We start from the raw sequence: 19,879 nt of genomic DNA, 5'->3' as shown, positions 1-19,879 counted from the left end.
ATGCCACACCTGGGGTACTGCGTACAGTTTTGGCCTCCTTATTTAAGGAGGGATATACTTGCATTGGAGACAGTTCAGAGAAGGTTCATGATGTTGATTCCTGAGATGAAGGGGTTGTCATATGAAGAAAGGTTGGGCCTTTACTCGGAACTTAGAAGAATGAGAGGTGATCTTATTGAAATATAAAAGATTCTGAGGGAACTTGACAGGGTAGATGCAGAGAGAAAGTTTTCCCTCATGGGGGAATCTAGAACTGGGGGCATAGTTTTAGAATAAGGGGTTGCTTATTTAAAACAGAAATGAGGAATTTCATCTGAGGGTTGTGAATCTTTGGAATTCTCTACCCAGAGAGCTGTGGAGGCTGGGTCATTGAATACATTTAAGGTGGAGATGGACAGATTTTTGAATGATAAGGGAGTCGAGAGTTATGGGGAGCAGGCAGGGAAGTGGAGTTGAGACCAGGATCAGATCAGCTATGATCTTATTGAATGGCAGAGCAGGCTCGAGGGGCCAAATGGCCTACTCCTGCTCCTATTTCTTATGTTCTTAATGTCTGTTTAGGGTGTAGCTTTTTACAGCAAAGGCCAAGGATTATTTAATTTAATCTTTTCTGATTTAGATATTTATTTCTTTATGAATAATTTTACAGATCTTTTAATTAAACAACGTAAATACAACAAACACTCCTGTCTCTGCTGAGATCTCTTACAAATTTATTCCCAAATGCTTTCAGTAGCAATGTGTCCCCACCCCTTCCACACCTCAGCAACCCTGTCCTCTTGCAAAAACATAACCGCTGACTCATCATGAACAGCACCATGAGAGATCTGCTGTTGCTTAGTCAACTCCAAATTTGAGTAATGGTACAGTTCTACCAGAATGTACTACCTTTTTATATTGGCAATTGATGTTTTGGGGTACTGAGTAGGAACATAAATTAAGAGGTGGTGTAAGGTCTTGAGAGTTTTTGCTCTGTGATTTTTCATGTTTATACTATAGTGGAAAAGAGAGTGGTGTTCAGATGTGTTTATGGTGTGTATGAAGTATTATTGATAAGGGAAAGTTGTACCAACCTTTTTGTCATTCAGTGTACAATGTACTGTATATGATGGGCTTCCACTCTTCAGTAAAATTATAGAACTGGCAAAGTGTATCAAATGAACACTAAATTATTTAATCATAGTTAAACCTATCATAACTCGATTTGCTTTTTATCCCTTGTAGTCTATTATGAAATCTTTCCTATCCACAAAGGACTGTGCAACTAAGTTGAAGGAAAAGCGCCTCCTCAAAATGTTTCCGGGTATTGATGAGCACTTCATCATGGATATGTATAAAGACAACAAGTGAGTTTCAATCAAAATTTAATTCAGCAGTTAATTGTAATAATTTTGATGTTTTAAGTGTTATGCAGTATTAGATCACATCTTCAGGATATGTTGAATCTCAACTCTTGAACATTCAGAGTTTTAATGATTTATTTAGCCTTTTTTTGTTTCCACTTTCTGTTGCTTAAAATCAATTTTCTTTGCCCAGTCCAGTCCACAGGTTACCCAAAGCTTTGAAGTCTAATGTTGGGTATGTAACTATTGTTACAAACTTAATATAAATACTTGGTGCCAAATCTTATGAGCCACGATAAATTGGAATAGTTAAAGTTCAGAGTTTTTTTTAGTTTTGCAATGTAAGCAAATTGCTCATTATGCCTGTTATGATATGTTTATTTTACCCAATCTATAATTAACAAACTTTCATCCTTGATGTGTCTCATTTAGATCATAAGTGAAATAAAGTGAAAAACTTTCTAACGAATTCAAAATTTCTAGCAATGTGTGACTGGTTATGAATTTTATGCCTGGAAGCTTCTCTTTCCTTTGAGCTTACGAGCTCAAGAATAGAGAATTAGCCTTCAGAATTTCACCAAGTACCATTTAAACAAAAACCCCAAAGCAAACATGATTTATCTACAGTGAGTGACAAGTATGATTTCAAGCTCCATCTCTATCTACTCCCTTTGCTCTGTCTCCTCTTGATTCACTACCTTCCTGTCCTCCCTAAACCTCTCCTTCCATATAAACTCTCCTTTCCTCCTTGACTTTGCCATCAACTGCCTCTCTATGGTCTTGATCACAAACAAGACCATCCCCAACCAATACTCCTCAATACCCACATCCCCCAACTCACTTCCTTCTGCATCTGCTTCTGGAAAAATAAATTTCCCCAGGTCATTTACAAACTGCACTTTAAGAATCCCAACTGCCTAGCTTTTGGCTCTCCATTTGCTACAATACTTCTGTATCTATCGATTTGCTCCACCACTCCTTCACCTCAACCATCTGTTCATCCTCTGCTACTTCTGCCCCCGCCCCACCTCCCTTCCCTTGCCTAACAAATCAAATCCCCTTCTTTCTCAAATTTTTCTCCAATCTCCCCTAATGCCCTCTTTGAGCTAATAGTGTCCACCTCAGGTTCCCTTGACCCCATTGCCATTAAACTGCTGATCAATCAGCCATGCTAGCTGACATTGTAAATGTTTCCCTCTCCTCCCTTACTGAAAGGGATACTGTCTTCATCCCTTTCAAATCAGCTGACATCACCCTGCTCCTCATTACACCCATCCTCGTTTTATCAGTCTTTGGAAACAACTGCTCTCATCTCCAACCTTCCTTTCCTCTCAAGTCCTTGAACATGTTGCCTTCAAAATCCATGCCTTTTTTCCCACAGCACTCTATTTGAGTCTCCCAATTAGGTTTTCATCAGTTGCCACAGCACTGAAACAGCCCTAACCAAAAAGAAAGGACATCGTCTGTGGCTGATGTGTTATCCCTCATCACCTTTGACATGATTGACTACACCATCATCCTCCAGTGCCTCTTATCCATTGTCCAGCTGGCTTGGTTCCATGCTTACCTATCTGACCATAGCCAGAGCAGCTCCAACAACAACTTCTTTTTCTGCCCCAACGCCAATACTTTGGTAGTTCCTCGGGGATCTCTTCTTTCTCATCTACATGCTGCCCCTTCGCAACATCATCTGCAAGTAGTGGGACAGTTTCCAGATGCACACTGATGGCACCCAGTTCTAAATCTACATCCTTCATTTCGTCTATTGTCTGACAGTTTGTCCAACATCCAGTTTCCCCATCTACATGCGACCCATTGGTAACATCATCTGCAGGCATTGGGTCAGTTTCCATATGCACACTGATGATGCCCAACTCTAACTCTCTATCCCTCACAGCCTTTGTGTTGTCGGACAGCTTATTCAACATCCAGTCTTGGATGAGCTGCAATTTCCTTTAACTCAATATTTGGAAGACCTCAGCATTGTACCAGGGAGCAGGCTATCTTAGATCTAGTACTGTGGAATGAGGCAGTATTAATAAATGATCTCGTAGTAAAAGATCCTCTAGGAATTAATTACCATAATATGGTTGAATTTGAAATTCACTTGCATGGTGAGAAAGTTGGTTCTCAAACCAAATAAGCTTAAATAAAGGAGACTACAAAGATACGAGGGCAGAGTTGGCTAAAGTGGACTGGGAAAATAGACTAAAGAATGGGATAGTTGATGAGCAATGGCAGACATTTAAGGAGATATTTCATAACTCACAACAAAAATATGTCCCAATGAGAAGGAAAGAGAAGAGATAACCATCCGTGGCTAACTAAGGAAATAAGGGAGGGTATCGAATTGAAAACAAAGGCATACAATTTGGCCAAGAATAGTGGGAAGCCAGAGGATTGGGAAATTTTTCAAAGCCAGCAGAGAACGACTAAAAAAGATGATTAAGAGAGGGAAGATAGAGTATGAAAGTAAACTAGCACGAAATATAAAAACATAGTTTCTATAGGTACATGAAGAGATAACGATTAGTGAAGACAAATGTAGGTCCCTTGCAGTCAGAATCAGGAGCATTTATAATGGGGAACAAAGAAATGGCAGACCAATTGAACAGATACTTTGGTTCTGTCTTCACTGAGGAAGACACAAATAACCTTCTGGAAATACTAGAGGACCGAGGGTCCAGCGAGAAGGAGGAATTGAAGGAAATCCTTATTCGTCAGGAAATTGTGTTCGGGAAATTGATGGGATTGAAGGCTGATAAATCCCCAGGGCCTGATAGTCTGCATCCCAGAGTACTTAAGGAATTGGTCCTAGAAATAGTGGATGCATTGGTCATTTTCCAGCATTCTATAGACTCTGGATCAGTTCCTATGGAGTGGAGGGTAGCCAATGTAACCCCACTTTTTAAAAAAGGAGGGAGAGAGAAAACACTCAATTATAGACCGGTTAGCCTGACATCAGTAATGGGGAAAATGTTGGAATCAATTATTAAAGATGTAATAGCAGCGCCTTTGGAAAGCTGTGACCGGATCGGTCCAAGTCAGCATGGATTTATGAAAGGGAAATCATGCTTGACAAATCTTCTAGAAGTTTTTGAGGATGTAATGAGTAGAGTGAACAAGGGAGAACCAGTGGATGTGGTGTATTTGGACTTTCAAAAGGCTTTTGACAAGGTCCCACACAAGAGATTAGTGTGCAAAATTAAAGCACATGGTATTGGCGGTAATGTAATTGACGTGGATAGAGAACTTGTTGGCAGACAGGAAGCAAAGAGTAGGAATAAATGGGTCCTTTTCAGAATGGCAGGGCAGTAACTAGTGGGGTACCGCAAGGTTCAGTGCTGGGACCCCAGCTATTTACAATATACATTAATGATTTGGATGAAGGAATTGAATGTAATATCTCCAAGTTTGCAGATGACACTAAGCTGGGTGGCAGTGTGAGCTGAGGAGGATGCTCAGAGGCGGCAGGATGATTTGGACAGGTTAGGTGAGTGGGCAAATGCATGGCAGATGCAGTATAATGTAGATAAATGTGAGATTATCCACTTTGGTGGCAAAAACAGGGAGGCAGAATATTATCTGAATGGTGATAAATTAGGAAAAGGGGAGGTGCAACGAGACCTGGGTGTCATGGTACATCAGTCATTGAAAGTTGGCATGCAGGTACAGGCGGTGAAGAAGGCAAATGGCATGTTGGCCTTCATAGCGAGAGGATTTGAGTATAGGAGCAGTGAGGTCTTACTACAGTTGTACAGGGCCTTGGTGAGGCCACACCTTGAATATTGTATACAGTTTTGGTCCTCTAATCTGAGGAAGGTCATTCTTGCTATTGAGGAAGTGTAGCGAAGGTTCACCAGATTGATTCCCATGATGACGGGACTGACCTAATGAAGAAAGACTGGATCGACTAGGCTTGTATTAGGTGGAATTTAGAAGAATGAGAGGGGATCTCATAGAAACATAAAATTCTGACGGGATTGGACAAGTTAGATTCAGGAAGAATGTTCCCGTTATTGAGGAAGTCCAGAACCAGGGTACACAGTCTAAGGATAAGGGGTAAGCCATTTAGGACCGAGATGAGGAGAAACTTCTTCACTCAGAGAATTGTGAACCTGTGGAATTCTCCACCACAGAAAGTTGTTGAGGCCAGTTCGTTAGATATATTCAAAAGGGAGCTAGATGTTGCCCTTACGGCTAAAGGGATCAATGGGTATGGAGAGAAAGCAGGAATGGGATACTGAAGCTGCATGATCAGCCATGATATTGAATGGTGGTGCAGGCTCGAAGGGCCGAATGGCCTACTCCACCTATTTTCTATGTTTCTATAGTAAGAGTTTCTACAGGTACATAAAAAGGAAAAGTGTTGCCTACGTTGGTCCCGTGGAGGATGAGACTGAATAATTAATGATGGAGAACAGGGAAATGGCAGAGATGTTGAACAAATATTTTGCACCGGTCTTCACGGTAGAAGACACGAAGAATAGTGTATAATGAAGAGGCTATAGGTAGGGAGGAAGTTAATACAATCACTATCACTAATGAAGTAGTACGAGGTAAAATAATGGGACTAAAGTCGGACAAGTCCCCTGGACCCGATGGCTTACATCCTAGGGTTTTAAAAGAAGTGGCTGCAGAGATAGTGGATGCATTGGTTGTAATCTACCAAAATCCCTGGATTCTGGGACGATCCCAGCAGATTGGAAAACCGCAAATGTAATGCCCCTATTTTAAAAAGGAGTCAGACAAAAAGCAGGAAACTATGGACCAGTTAGCCTAACATCTGTCGTTGGGAAAATGCTGGAGTTCATTATTAAGGAAGCAGTTTTGCAACATTTGGAAAAGCATTATTCAAGTAGAGTCAGCATGGTTTTATGAAAGGGAAATCATGTTTGACATATTTGCTGGAGTTCTTTGAGGATGTAACGAGCAGGGTGGATAAGGGGGAACCAGTGGATGTGGTGTATTTGGATTTCCAGAAGGCATTCGATAAGGTGCCACATAAGAGGTTGCTGCGCAAGATAAAAGCTCACCCCCGCTGTTCGTTGGTCCTGTGTGACCTTGGCCTGCGGCCCTTCTTTCGACTTCCGTCTCGTCCAGTCTTGTGCGTGTGGCTGTCTCTCTCTCGCCATTGCTCCCGCTGTTTTCCCCGCACCGCACACTGCTCGTCCAGACCGGCAATGGACTTGCCACCGTCTTGCAACATTACACCGCAGTCGAATTGAACGGAGCTGTTGCCTGGCGGCTCGTCGTCGGGACCTCTGCGAACGGCCACTGTGAGCTCCGCAGGGACTGAACCGGTGATGCAGGCCCGGCTTTCTTTCCCCACGCGGTGACACTTTGGTTGCACTAGTCACTCTCCCTTTACTGGTACAGGGTACCTAAATGCTCCCCCTCCGGCTCCCGCGAGCTGGTGCTGTCTGGGGGCGGCGGTTTAAAGACTCGAGTGTCTGTTGGTCGGGCGTCGAGACGTGTTGTTGTTGCCAGCTTGCAAGTCAACGTTCGAGAGAATGTACCTGCCGCCCCGCGGTTGTCTACACCCCACAGCGGGGTGTGTCCTGCGTCGGCTTGTACGCCACTCAGTTCATTTTTTTGCCTGCTTCTTCAGCTTCTTCTCGTCCTCCCGGCCAACGGTGGCAGCAGAGACCCTGCCTCTGTTGACCGTGGCGCGTGTCGGCCGGTGGGCTCAGGCATTGACCCGACGCGCGTCGCCTCGCGAGTGCCCTGACTTAAAGCAATCTCGGTGCAACCCTTGTCATTTGATGATCGACTGATTTACACCTCCGGGCCGTTGCAGGCTGGGGCTTCCACCCGACCCTCGTTGGAAGGGAGGAGAAGCATTGGGTGGTCCGGGCTTGGCCCTCCGAGGAACAAAAGCAAGCCGAAAAAAAACGAACAACTCTTAGCGGTGGATCACTCGGCTCGTGCATCGATGAAGAACGCAGCTAGCTGCGAGAATTAATGTGAATTGCAGGACACATTGATCATCGACACTTTGAACGCACTTTGCGGCCCCGGGTTCCTCCCGGGGCTACGCCTGTCTGAGGGTCGCTTGTATGATCAATCGCACTCTCCTTTGCCGTCGGGTGAAGGCGGGAGCGCGGCTGGGGTGTCGCAGAGGCCTGGTCCTCTTTGTCCCCCTAAGTGCAGACCTGGAGTTTCTCCGCCTTGGAGAGTTTGACCCTTGTCCGAAGGACAACATTTGGAAAAGCATTATTCAATCAAGTGGAGTCAGCATGGTTTTATGAAAGGGAAATCATGTTTGACAAATTTGCTGGAATTCTTTGAGGATGTAATGAGCAGGGTGGAAGTAAGGGGGAACCAGTGGATGTGGTGTATTTGGATTTCCAGAAGGCATTCGATAAGGCGCCACATAAGAGGTTGCTGCACAAGATAAAAGCTCACAGGGTTGGGAGGTAATATATTAGCATGGATAGAGGATTGGTTAACTAACAGAAAACAGAGTCGGAATAAATGGGTTTTTTTCCGGTTGACAAACATGACTAGTGGGGTGCCACAGGGATCGGTGCTGGGTCCTCTACCATTTGCAATCTATATAAATAACTTGGATGAAGGGACTGAGTGTAATGTAGCCAAGTTTGCTGCTGAAACAAAGATGGGTGGGAAAGCAAATTGTGAGGAGGACACACAAAATCTGCAAAGGAATATAGATCGGCTAAGTGGGCAAAAATTTGGCAGATGGAGAATAATGTGGGAAAATGTGAGGTTATCCACTTTGGCAGAAATAATAGAAAAGCAAATTATAATTTAAATGGAGAAAAATTGCAAAGTGCTGCAGTACAGAGAGACCTGGGGTCCTTGTGCATGAAACACAAAAAGTTAGTATGCAGGTGCAGCAAGTAATCAGGAAGGTAAATGGAATTGTGGCCTTTATTGCAAGGGGGATAGAGTATAAAAACAGAGAAGTCCTGCTACAACTGTACAGGGTATTGGTAAGGTCACACCTGGAGTAATGCGTACAGTTTTGGTCTCCGTATTTAAGGAAGGATATACTTGCATTGGAGGCTGTTCAGAGAAGGTTCACTAGGTTGATTCCGGAGAAAGGGGGTTGACTTATGAGGACAGGTTGAGTAGGTTGGGCCTATACAATTGGCGTTCAGAAAAACAAGAGGTTATTGAAACAGATAAGATAATGAGGGGCCTCGACAAGGTGGATGCAAAGAGGATATTTCCACTCATAGGGGAAACTAAAACTAGGGGACATGGGGCCCAAATTTCCCCAGGAGTTGCTCCATTTTTTTTGGAGTAACTTAAAAATCGCAATTCTCCCCATTTAAGTTGCCCCAGTGTAAGTGAGTTAGTTAGGTTTTTTATTTAATTTCATTTTTTTTTTCAAAAGGGGTCGTTACCAGCCACTTACGCCTATTTTGGCCATTTAAGCAAGTTTAGCCAGCTAAAACTTACTCCAAACTAAGCTAGGCCAGAGTAAGTGGTCACTTTTGTACGTTCTGAAAAACCCTGCGGTGAATTAAGAGCTCAGCGCAGATAGCCTCCAAATGACAGTGTTGTTATAGGAATGCTAGTTTTTTTTTTAAATCCCAAGCAGAGAGACTGGACAGGATCTAGGTGCTATCAGCCTGATTCAACTGAGTATTTTTTCCTGAAGATTGCTAGATATTAAAGTACTGGAAAATCTTTGACAACTCTTCCCCGCTGCCCCCACCGCCGGATCAAAACTCTTCCCTTCCCCTCCCCCCACCAACCTGTCTCTTGTCGCCCTCAGTGCAGGGGCGGAGAACATCACGTCATCCCATCGGCCAGCTTTGGGGTCACCCGGAGCCAGGGCGCGCTGGGAGGGCCAGGAGCTACTGCGCACGCGCGCAGCTGCCGGCACTCTTTTCGGTGCAGGGCTGTAGCTCCGCCCACCACGCGTTCCGATGCGCTGCGCCACAGGCCACAGGCCTGGAACCAACGGGGAGAATACGGAGGTAAGAAATCCACGCAGTTTCTGTACTACAAAGTCCGCGCACCTCATGGAGTCAGAATAAGGGGCTGCTCATTTAAAATTGAGATGAGGAGAAATTTCTTCTGAGGGTTGTAAATCTGTGGAATTCTCTGCCCCAGAGAGCTGTGGAGGCTGGGTCATTGAATATATTTAAGGCGGAGATCGACAGATTTTTGAGTGAAAAGGGAGTAAAGGGTTACGGGGAGTGGGCAGTGAAGTGGAGCTGAGTCCCTGATCAGATCAGCCATGATCTTAATGAATGGCGGAGCAGGCTCGAGGGGCCAAATGGCCTACTCCTGCTCCTATTTTTATGTATTTGACCCTGAGTTGAGCTTTGGACCCCATAACCACTGCATCATAAAGACTATCTAATTACACCTCCCGCCTCTACCCCATCTGCTACTGGAATCCTCATCTGTGTCTTTTTTTACCTCCACACACGATTATTTGAATGTCCTCCTGGCCGGTCTCCCACCCTCCATTCTCTAAACTTCAACTCTTCCAAAACTCTACTGCTCGTATCCTTCCCAGCATCATGTCCCACTCACCCATAACACTTATCCTTTCTGACCTTGCGACCATTTCCATTTCTGCTGACACCTGTGAAACACCTTGGGATGTATTTCTACATTAAATGTGCTGGATTAATGCAAGTTGTTGTTTCTAAAGTTCTCATCCAGTTAGATGATCGAGGAATGCTTTCTTTAACTAACTTTTTTTTGCTTCAGCTATTCCTTTGAGCAGACAGAGCAGTTTTTGAAGTCAATATTTGACTGTGATCTAGAGTCAACAAAAACAATTAATATTCATGAAAGTGTCCAACAAAATGAATCGATTGTAGACACAAATAAAGACAAGGTAAGCCCTGGATTGAAAGTTATTAAAAATACTTGGGAGTCTCGAGACTATAATTATTGTAAATTATTCATTTTATGGTTTCAGCAAAAAAAATCAGACAAGAAATAATCATAATATTGTAATTTTAATAGTTGTAGGAATTATTGCGTAGTTACCCATTGCCTAACACTGAGTGGACCTCCAGTTGCTGGAGAAATATCACCAACGATGTCTCCGCAAGATCCTACAAATCCCCTGGGAGGACAGGCGCACCAACATCAGTGTCCTCATTCAGGCTAACATCCCCAGCATTGAAGCACTGACCACGCTCGATCAGCTCCGCTGGGCAGGCCACATAGTCCGCATGCTCGACACGAGATTCCCAAAGCAAGTGCTCTACTTGGAGCTCCTTCACGGCAAATGAGCCAAAGGTGGGCAGCGGAAACGCTACAAAGACACCCTCAAAGCCTCCCTGATCAAGTGCGACATCCCCACTGACACCTGGGAGTCCCTGGCCCTAGACCGCCCTAAGTGGAGGAAGTGCATCCGAGAGGGCGCTGAGCAACTCGAGTCTCTAACGCCGAGAGCATGCAGAAATTAAGCGCAGGCAGCGGAAAGAGCGTGCGGCAAACCAGTCCCGCCCACCCCTCCCCTCAACGACTATCTGTCCTACCTGTGACAGAGTCTGTGGCTCTCATATTGGACTGTTCAGCCACCAAATAACTCATTTCAGGAGTGGAAGCAAGTCTTCCTCGATCCCGAGGGACTGCCTATGATGATGATGATGAATACTGAGTTGTGCCATGTGTTACTTTCCTGAGAGGGAAGTACAAAGAACAGGAAATAAAGGTGAAAATGAAGCTTGAATACTGTCTTGATATCTAAATCCAGCGTTTAGGTTTCATGCTTTTGTACTTTTTCCATCTCATTTGTTTTTTTAGTTGCCATGTGCCTGTCTTTGCCACTGTTTTTACATTCTTTTGCTGCAACATTTGTGCAACACCAAATTTAATGCATTTTTTAAACAGGAAAAACATAGCTGTGTTGGGAGCACCTGTGATGTTTAGAAGTCAATCCCATAGTGTAGGATACAAGAAAAAGTGCAACACTGGATTGGAATCGGCAGATTATTTCAAATATTCTGGAACATTACAGGGATATTTATCTGAAATGTGTGCCATGTAAGCCAGAGCTGGTTTTGCTCCTTTTAACAGTTATGAATGCTTTATAACCTGTTGCATTAAGACAGATATTTGTGGTTTGTGTTCACGGCTGACTGGTGGTGGAACAGCTGTGAATGGTTGGTTGGTGAAGGAATGATCTTTAAACATCTTGCACATTTCTGTTTACATTATTAGCATCTTGGATGTGTAAGTGCCATGCAGAGTTCTGTCTGTGTATCTTGCTAAGAATGTTTAGTAGTATTACACACAAGTTGGCGGAATTGAAGCTGCTTTCAGATTTATCACTATGGCTAATAATTTGTTTTTGTCTTTTGTGTCTGTTTTAGGTAATGCTGAACAAGGACATTAAGGAGTTAGAAAGTGAGCATGCGTTCCAGGATGTAGAGTACTCAGATTATGAAGACTTTCGGGCTGAAGCAGTTCTGCATCGTCGCAAGCAGCAGGAGTTCTTCAGTAAGGCAGCAGAAGCTCATCTAAGGGGCATGAAAGTGGTGGCCACGTTTTATGCACAGCAGGTGAGTACACTTAAAAAAAAAAAACAGCAGTGATCAAGGCGCCGAGTAACAAGCTGATACTGACACTGATAGCTTTCGGAAGGATAGACAGAAAGGAAAAGGAGGTGGGGTAGCGTTGCTGGCTAAAGAGGAAATAACGCAATAGCAAGGAAGGACATTAGCTTGGATGATGTGGAATCTGTATGGGTAGAGCTGCGGAATACCAAAGGGCAGAAAATGCGAGTGGGAGTTGTGAACAGACCACCAAACGGTAGTAGTGAGGTTGGGGACAGCATCAAATAAGAAATTACGGGTGCGTGCAATAAAGGTACAGCAGTTATCATGGGCGACTTTAATCTACGTATAGATTGGGCTAACCAAACTGGTAGCCGTACGGTGGAGGAGGATTTCCTGAAGTGTATTAGGGATGGTTTTCTAGACCGATATGTCGAGGAACCAACTAGAGGCCTGGCCATCCTAGATTGGGTGATGTGTAACGAGAAAGGACTAATTAATAATCTTGTTGTGCGAGGCCCCTTGGGGAAGAGTGACCATAATATGGTAGAGTTCTTTATTAAGATGGAGAGTAACACAGTTAATTCAGAGACTAGGGTCCTGAACTTAAGGAAAGGTAACTTCGATGGTATGAGACGTGAATTGGCTAGAATAGACTGGCAAATGATACTTACAAGGGTTGACGGTGGATCGACAATGGCAAACATTTTAAAGATCATATGGATGAACTTCAACAATTGTACAACCCTGTCTGGAGTAAAAACAAAACGGGGAAGGTGGCTCAACCATGGCTAACAAGGGAAATTAGAGATAGTGTTAAATCCAAGGAAGAGGCATATATATTGGCCAGAAAAAGCAGCAAACCTGAGGACTGGGAGAAATTTAGAATTCAGCAGAGGAGGACAAAGGGTTTTATTCGGAGGGGGAAGCTTGTTGGGAACATAAAAACTGACTGCAAAAGCTTCTATAGATATGTGAAGAGAAAAAGATTAGTGAAGGCAAACGTAGGTCCCTTGCAGTCAGAATCAGGTGAATTTATAATGGGGAACAAAGAAATGGCAGACCAATTGAACAAATACTTTGGTTCTGTCTTCACGAAGGAAGACACATATAACCTTCCGGACATACTCTGGAACCGAGGGTCTATCGAGAAGGAGGAGCTGAAGGAAATCCTTATTGGTCAGGAAATTGTATTGGGGAAATTGATGGGATTGAAGGCCAATAAATCCCCAGTGCCTGATAGTCTGCATCCCAGAATACTTAAGGAAGTGGCCCTAGAAATAGTGGATGCATTGGTGATCATTTTCCAACAGTCTATCATCTCTGGATCAGTTCCTATGGACTGGAGGGTAGCTAATGTAACACCACTTTTTTAAAAAGGAGGCAAAGAGAAAACGGGGAATTATAGCCTGACATCAGTAGTGGGGAAAATGTTGGAATCAATTATTAAAGATGAAATAGCAGCGCATTTGGAAAGCAGTGATAGGATCGGTACAAGTCAGCATGGATTTATGAAAGGGAAATCCTGCTTAACAAATTTTCTTGAATTTTTTGAGGATGTAACTAGTAGAGTGGACAAGGGAAAACCAGTGGATGTGGTGTATTTGGACTTTCAAAAGACTTTTGACAAGGTCCCACACAAGAGATTGGTGTGCAAAATTAAAGCACATGATATTGGGGGCAATGTATTGACATGGATAGAGAACTGGTTGGCAGACAGGAAGCAGAGGGTAGGGATAAACGGGTCCTTCAGAATGTCAGGCAGTGACTAGTGGGGTGCCGCAGGGCTCCGTGCTGGGGCCCAGCTATTTACAATATACATCAATGATTTAGATGAAGGAATTGAGTAATATATCTGCAAGTTTGCAGACGACACTAAGCTGGGTGGCGGTGTGAGCTGTGACGAGGATGCTAAGAGGCTGCAGGGTGACTTGGACAGGTTCGGTGAGTAGGCAAATGCATGGTAGATGCAGTATAATGTGGCTAAATGTGAGGTTATCCACTTTGGTGGTAAAAACATGAAGGCAGAATATTATCTGAATGGCGGCAGATTAGGAAAAGGGGAGGTGCAATGAGACCTGGGTGTCATGGTACATCAGTCATTGAAAGTTGGCATGCAGGTACAGCAGGCGGTGAAGAAGGCAAATGGCATGTTGGCCTTCATAGTTAGGGGATTTGAGTATAGGAGCAGGGAGGTCTTAATGCAGTTGTACAGGGTCTTGGTGAGGCCTCACCTGGAATATTGTGTTCAGTTTTGGTCATCTAATCTGAGGAAGGACATTGCTATTGAGGGAGTGCAGCGAAGGTTCACCAGGCTGCTTCCCGGGATGACGAGACTGACGTATGAGGAGAGACTGGATTGACTGGGCCTGTATTCACTGGAGGTTCGAAGAATGAGAGGGGATCTCATAGAAACATATAAAATTCTGATGGGACTGGACAGGTTAGATGCAGTCAGAATGTTTCCGATGTTGGGGAAGTCCAGAACCAGGGGTCACAGTCTAAGGATAAGGGGTAAGCCATTTAGGACCGAGATGAGGAGAAACTTCTTCACTCAGAGAATTGTGAACCTGTGGAATTCTCTACCGCAGAGTGTTGTTGATGCCAGTTCGTTAGATATATTCAAGAGGGAGTTAGATATGGCGGCTAAAGGGATCAAGGTGTATGGAGAGAAAGCAGGAAAGGGGTACGGAGGTGAATGATCAGCCATGATCTTATTGAATGGTGGTGCAGGCTCAAAAGGCTGAATGGCCTACTCCTGCACCTATCTTCTATGTTTCTAGTTTGGACACGTGTAAATTAACCAAACAGTGACACCAACTTTCTGAGCAAGTGAATATGATCTAATAGATGTCTTTAAAAATATGAAAGGATTTGATAGAGTGGGTACAGAGAGTGTTTCCACATGTGGGGAAGAGCAAAATTAGAGGCCATCGATATAAGATAGTAACCAAGAAATCAAATGGGAAATTCAGAAGAAACTTCTTTATCCAGAGAGTGGTAGAAGTGAATAAATTGATGCATTGAAGGAGAGTTTAGAAAAGCATATGGGATTAGAGGGTTATGCTGATAGATTTAGATGAAGAAAGACGGGAGGAGGCTTGAGGGGAGCATAAGTGCCGGCATGGACTGGTTGGGCCGAACGGCCTGTTTCTGTGCTGTACTTCCTATGAATTGAAATGTTCCAGCACACACACAAGTGCCATTTCACTGGAGATATTCTGGGTGAGTGGAAACCTGAAATGGCAGATCTCCCTGGAGGGAAAATTAAAAACCAAGATGATTTATCCTACTTGAAATAACCTGCAATAACAAAAAAAATACAGGTGTTGGATTATTTTGTTCTGGGAGTCTTCCTCCTCCAGGTTTTTCTTGTTTAACACTGCATTGTCAATTTTATGTTTGCAAGCAAAAAAAAAATGATAGCAATAAATGTTCATTGTGGTTATGCTATCTGCTAAAAATGCACACTTGCCTTGTTGCACTGTGGGTGATTTGAAAACTATTACTGTTGCAAAGAAAATTGGCTGAGCAGTTTCAAGCAATGAAATTAATGTGCAAAATACTTCTATTGATGTCAGTCATTAATCACAATTATTGAACAGATAATCAGTACTATTCTTTTAACCCCTAACATTACTGACTGTTTTTAGGGCATAATCAATATACGGTGTTATTTGTAATTGAATAAAATCCTTGTGAAGGTAACCTGCTGAGATTTGTTTTCTGTCGAATGACAGAACAGTAGTATTTAAAAAGTCACTCCAAATTGTAAAGATTTATCCATTTTTCTGGAAAATAACCTATGAAAGTTAGGCATAAAGAAGACTCGTTTCCTTTTCCTATTCTGGAGAAGAAAATATGTTGTGCAAATTTTCATGGCCTGGGTTTCGTCAGTTAGCTTGCCAATGCTGTTATGGGTTTCACAGCGGAACTTGATCCAACAACGACGACATCTATTTATATAATGCCTTTAACTTAGTAAAACATCTCAAGGTGCTTCACCGGAGAGTTATAAAACAAAATTTGACACCGAGTCACAAGGGGATGCAGATGGTCAAAGAGGTAGGTTTTAAGGATCATCAGAAAGGAGAAAAAAGAGGTAGAGATGCTTCGAGGTTTGAGGAGGGAATTACAGAGCTTAGGGCCTTGGCAGTTGATGACATGACCGCCAGTGGTGGAGCGATTAAAATCAGGCATGCTCAACAGAATTTGAAGAATGAGGGTTGTGGGGCTGGAGGAGATTAGAGATAGAGAGGGATTTGAAAATGAGGATGAGAATTGTAAAATCAAGCCGTTTCTTAACCAGGGATTAGTGTAGGTCAGCCAGCACAGGGGTGATGGGTGAACGGGACTTGGTGTGAGTTAGAACACAGGCAGCAGAGTTTTGGATGACCTCAAGTTTGCAGAGGGTAGAACATGGAAGGCCAGCATTGGAACAGTCAAGTCTGCAGGTAACAAGGGCATGGATGAGCGTTTAGGAACATAAGAACAGGATTAGGCAGGCCATTTAGCTCCACAAGCCTGTTCTGCCATTCAGTTAGATCATGGCTGATTTGCGATCTACCTGCCTTTGCCCTTAATACCTTTGGTTAACAAAATTCTACTAATCTCCGATTTAAAATTAACAATTGATTTAGCATAATTTCCTGTTTGCGAAAGAGAATTCCAAACTTATCTCCCTTTGTGTATAGATGTGTTTCCTAATTTCACTCCTGAAAGGTCTGGCTCTAATTTTTAAAATATGCCCCCTGAGTCAAATACTCCCCACCAGTGGATTTAGTTTCTCTCTATCTACTCTATCTGTTCCCCTTGATATCTTGAAAACTTTGATCAAATCACCCTTAACTGTCTAAATTCCAGAGAACACAACCCTAGTTTGTGTAATCTCTCTTGGAATTTAACCCCTAGAGTCCAGGTATCATTCTGGTCAACCTGCACTGTACTCCCTCCAAAGCAATAATATCCTTCTGAAGGTGTGGTGCTCAGAACTGCTCACAGTACTCCAGATGTGGGCTAACCAGCGCTTTGAATAGCTGTAGCATTACTTCTATCCCCCTTGTATTCTAGTCCTCTAGATATAAAGGCCAACATACCATTAGCTGCCTTATTTATTTTCTGTATCTGTTCATGACATTTTAATGATCGATGAATCTGGAACCCCAAGTCTCTCTGTTTTTAGCTTTTCACCATTTTGAAAGTATCCTGTTGTATCCTTTTTTAGGTCTAAATTGGATGACCTCACATTTGCCTAAATTGAAATCCATTTGCCACAGTTTTGCCCATTCGCTTAACCTATCAATATCTCTGTAATTTTACATTTTCATCTACACTGCCTACAATCTTTGTCATCGGCAAATTTGGATATGTGGCTTTCTATGCCATCATCCAAGTCGTACAGTGAATAGTTGAGCCCCCAAAACAGATTACTGCGGCACATCACTAGTCACATCTCACCAATCAGAGTTCCTGTCCATTATCCCTACTCTCTGTTTCCTGCTGTTCAGCCAATTTCCTAACCAGGTCAATAGTTTGCCTTCACTTCCATGGGCTTCAACCTTTAGTTAACCGTGAGGGACTTTATCAAATGGCTTCTGGAAGTCCATATAAATAACATCCTAAGACATTCCTGTCCTTTCCTTTAGTCACCTTTTCAAAAAAATTCGATCAGGTTTGTCAGGCATGACCTACCTTTTACAAATGCATGCTGGCTCTCTCTGATCAGCTGAAAATTTTCAATTACTCTTGTAATTTCCTGACAATGGATGTTAGGCTAATTGGCCTATAATTCCCTGGTTTCCCCCTCACCATTCTTTCATCATCATCATCATCGGCAGTCCCTCGAAATAGAGGAAGACTTGGTTCCACTCTAAAAGTGAATTCTCGGGCGACTATACAGTCCAATACGAGAATTACAGTCTCTGGCACAGGTGGGACAGACAGTGGTTAAAGGAAAGGGTGGGTGGGGGAGCCTGGTTTGTTTCTGTATGCTCTCGGCGACGAGACTCTAGGTGCTCAGCGCCCTCCCGGATGCTCTTCCTCCACTTAGGGCGGTCGTGGGCCATGGATTCCCAGGTGCCGGTGGGGATGTTGCACTTTATCAAGGAGGCTTTGAGGGTGTACTTGAAACGTCTCCTCTGCCCACCTGGGGTTCGCTTGCCGTGTAAGAGTTTCGAGTAGAGTGCTTGCTTTGGGAGTCTCATGTTGGGCATGCGGACGATGTGGCCCGCCCAACGGAGCTGGTCGAGTGTGGTCAGTGCTTCGATGCTGGGGATGTTGGCCTGATCGAGAACACTGACATTGGTGCATCTATCTTCCCAATGGATCTTGCGGAGGCAGCGCTGGTGGTACTTCTCCAGCGCTTTGAGGTGTCTGCTGTATATAGTCCACGTCTCCAAGCCATATAGGAGGGCAGGTATCACTGCTGCCCTGTAGACCATAAGCTTGGTGGCAGATTTGAGGTCTTGGTCTTCAAACAATATCTTACTCAGCGGAGTGACATGCGCAATTTTCCAACCTAAAGGGACGGTTGCTGAATCGAGAGAATGTTGAAAGATTATAGTTAGGGCATCTGCAATGAGCTCACCTATTTACTTTAAAACCTTGATTCTGGGGATTTGTCACTCTTCAATGCCATTATTTTCCACATTACTGTTATTTTGCTTATGTTAATCTTGTTAAGTCCCTGTCACTGATTCAATATTGGTTTCCTTGGGACTTCCAGCATGCTATGCTCTTCCTCCTCTGTAAATACTGACACAAACAAATTATTTCACATTTCTGCCATTTCAGCTCCTTGGGATGCTTTACTACATTAAAGGCGCTATATAAATCAAAGTTGTTATTATTTCCTAATTATCATTGACAGTATCACTGTTATCCGTTTACATTGGGCCAATATTACTTCTGACCACTGTCTTTTTCCTAATATAATTGTAAAAATATATATTTTTTATTTGTTCCTGGAATGTAGGTGTCGATAGTAAGGCCAGCATTTATTACCCACCCCTAATTGCCCCTGAGAAGGTGGTGGTAAGCCGCCTCTTGAATTGCTACAGTCCATGTGGTGAAGGTACTCTCACAGTGCTGTTCAGGAGGGAGTGCCAGGATTTTGACCCAGCCATGATGAAGGAACAGCGATATATTTGCAAGTCAGGATGGTGTGTAACTTGGAGGAGAACTTGCAGATGATGGTATTTCAATGCGCCTACTGCCCTTGTCCTTCTAGGTGGTAGAGGTCGCGGGTTTGGGAGGTGCTGCCGAAGAAGCCTTGGTGAGTTGCTGCAGTGCATCTTGTAGATGCTACACACTGCAGCCACAGTGTGCTGGTGGTAGTGGAGGAAGTGAATGCTTAAGGTGGTGGTGGGGTGCCTATCAAATGCACTGCTTTGTCCTGTATGATGTCGAGCTTCTTGATTGTTGTTGGAGCTGCACTCAACTAGGCAAGTGGAAAATATTCCATCACACTCCTTACTTGTACCTTGTAGATGGTGGAAAGGCGTTGGGGAATCAGGAGGTGAGATACTTGCCGCAGAATACGCAGCCACTGACTACTCTTACAGTATTTATGTGGCTGGTCCAGTAAAGTTTCTAGTCAATGGTGATCCCCCCCCCCCCCCCCCCCCAACCTCACCAGGATGTTGATGATGGGGGATTCGGCGATGGTAATGCCATTGAATATCAAGGGGCGGTGGTTGGACACTCTCTTGTTGGAGATCGTCATTGCCTGGCACTTGTATGGCGCAAATGTTACTTGACACTTATCAGCCCAACCCTGTATGTTCAGGTCTTGCTGCATGCGGGCATACATTGCTTCGTTATCTGGGGAGTTGCAAATGGAACTGAACACTGCAATCATCAGCGAACATCCTCACTCTGACCTTATCATGGAGGGAAGGTCATTGATGAAGCAGCTGAAGATGGCTTGGCCAACTACACAGCCCTGAGGAACTCCTGCAGCGATGTCCTGGGACTGAGATTATTGACCTCCAACAAGCACAATCATCTTCCTTTGTGCTAGGTATGACTCCAGCCAGT

The 19,879-nt window shown here is 43.8% G+C and overlaps 1 protein-coding gene and 1 non-coding gene across 4 annotated transcripts in view; both read left to right on the top strand.

Annotated features, from left to right (window-relative positions):
- n4bp2 (NEDD4 binding protein 2) overlaps positions 1–19,879 on the top strand; it is a 141,601-nt gene that overhangs the window by 94,021 nt on the left and 27,701 nt on the right. For 2 of the 3 annotated variants that reach the window (XM_070870377.1, XM_070870374.1), the window contains 3 exons: positions 1,225–1,346; positions 10,041–10,170; positions 11,660–11,848. In XM_070870377.1, the coding sequence (XP_070726478.1) occupies positions 1,225–1,346; positions 10,041–10,170; positions 11,660–11,848 (441 nt within the window). Of the gene's footprint in view, positions 1–1,224; positions 1,347–10,040; positions 10,171–11,659; positions 11,849–18,815; positions 18,925–19,879 lie in introns of those variants that run through there. The other variant, XM_070870375.1, reaches the window with a different exon arrangement.
- On the top strand, positions 7,244–7,397 carry LOC139253055 (5.8S ribosomal RNA). Its single transcript, XR_011591846.1, has one exon. It is a non-coding gene; the product is annotated as a 5.8S ribosomal RNA (ribosomal RNA).

The sequence above is a fragment of the Pristiophorus japonicus genome, chromosome 2 (assembly GCF_044704955.1).
Source record: "Pristiophorus japonicus isolate sPriJap1 chromosome 2, sPriJap1.hap1, whole genome shotgun sequence".
In the NCBI taxonomy this organism is placed as follows: Eukaryota; Metazoa; Chordata; class Chondrichthyes; family Pristiophoridae; genus Pristiophorus; species Pristiophorus japonicus.
The sequence above is the reverse complement of the archived record's forward strand: the minus strand, read 5'-3'. Positions and strand labels throughout refer to the sequence as shown.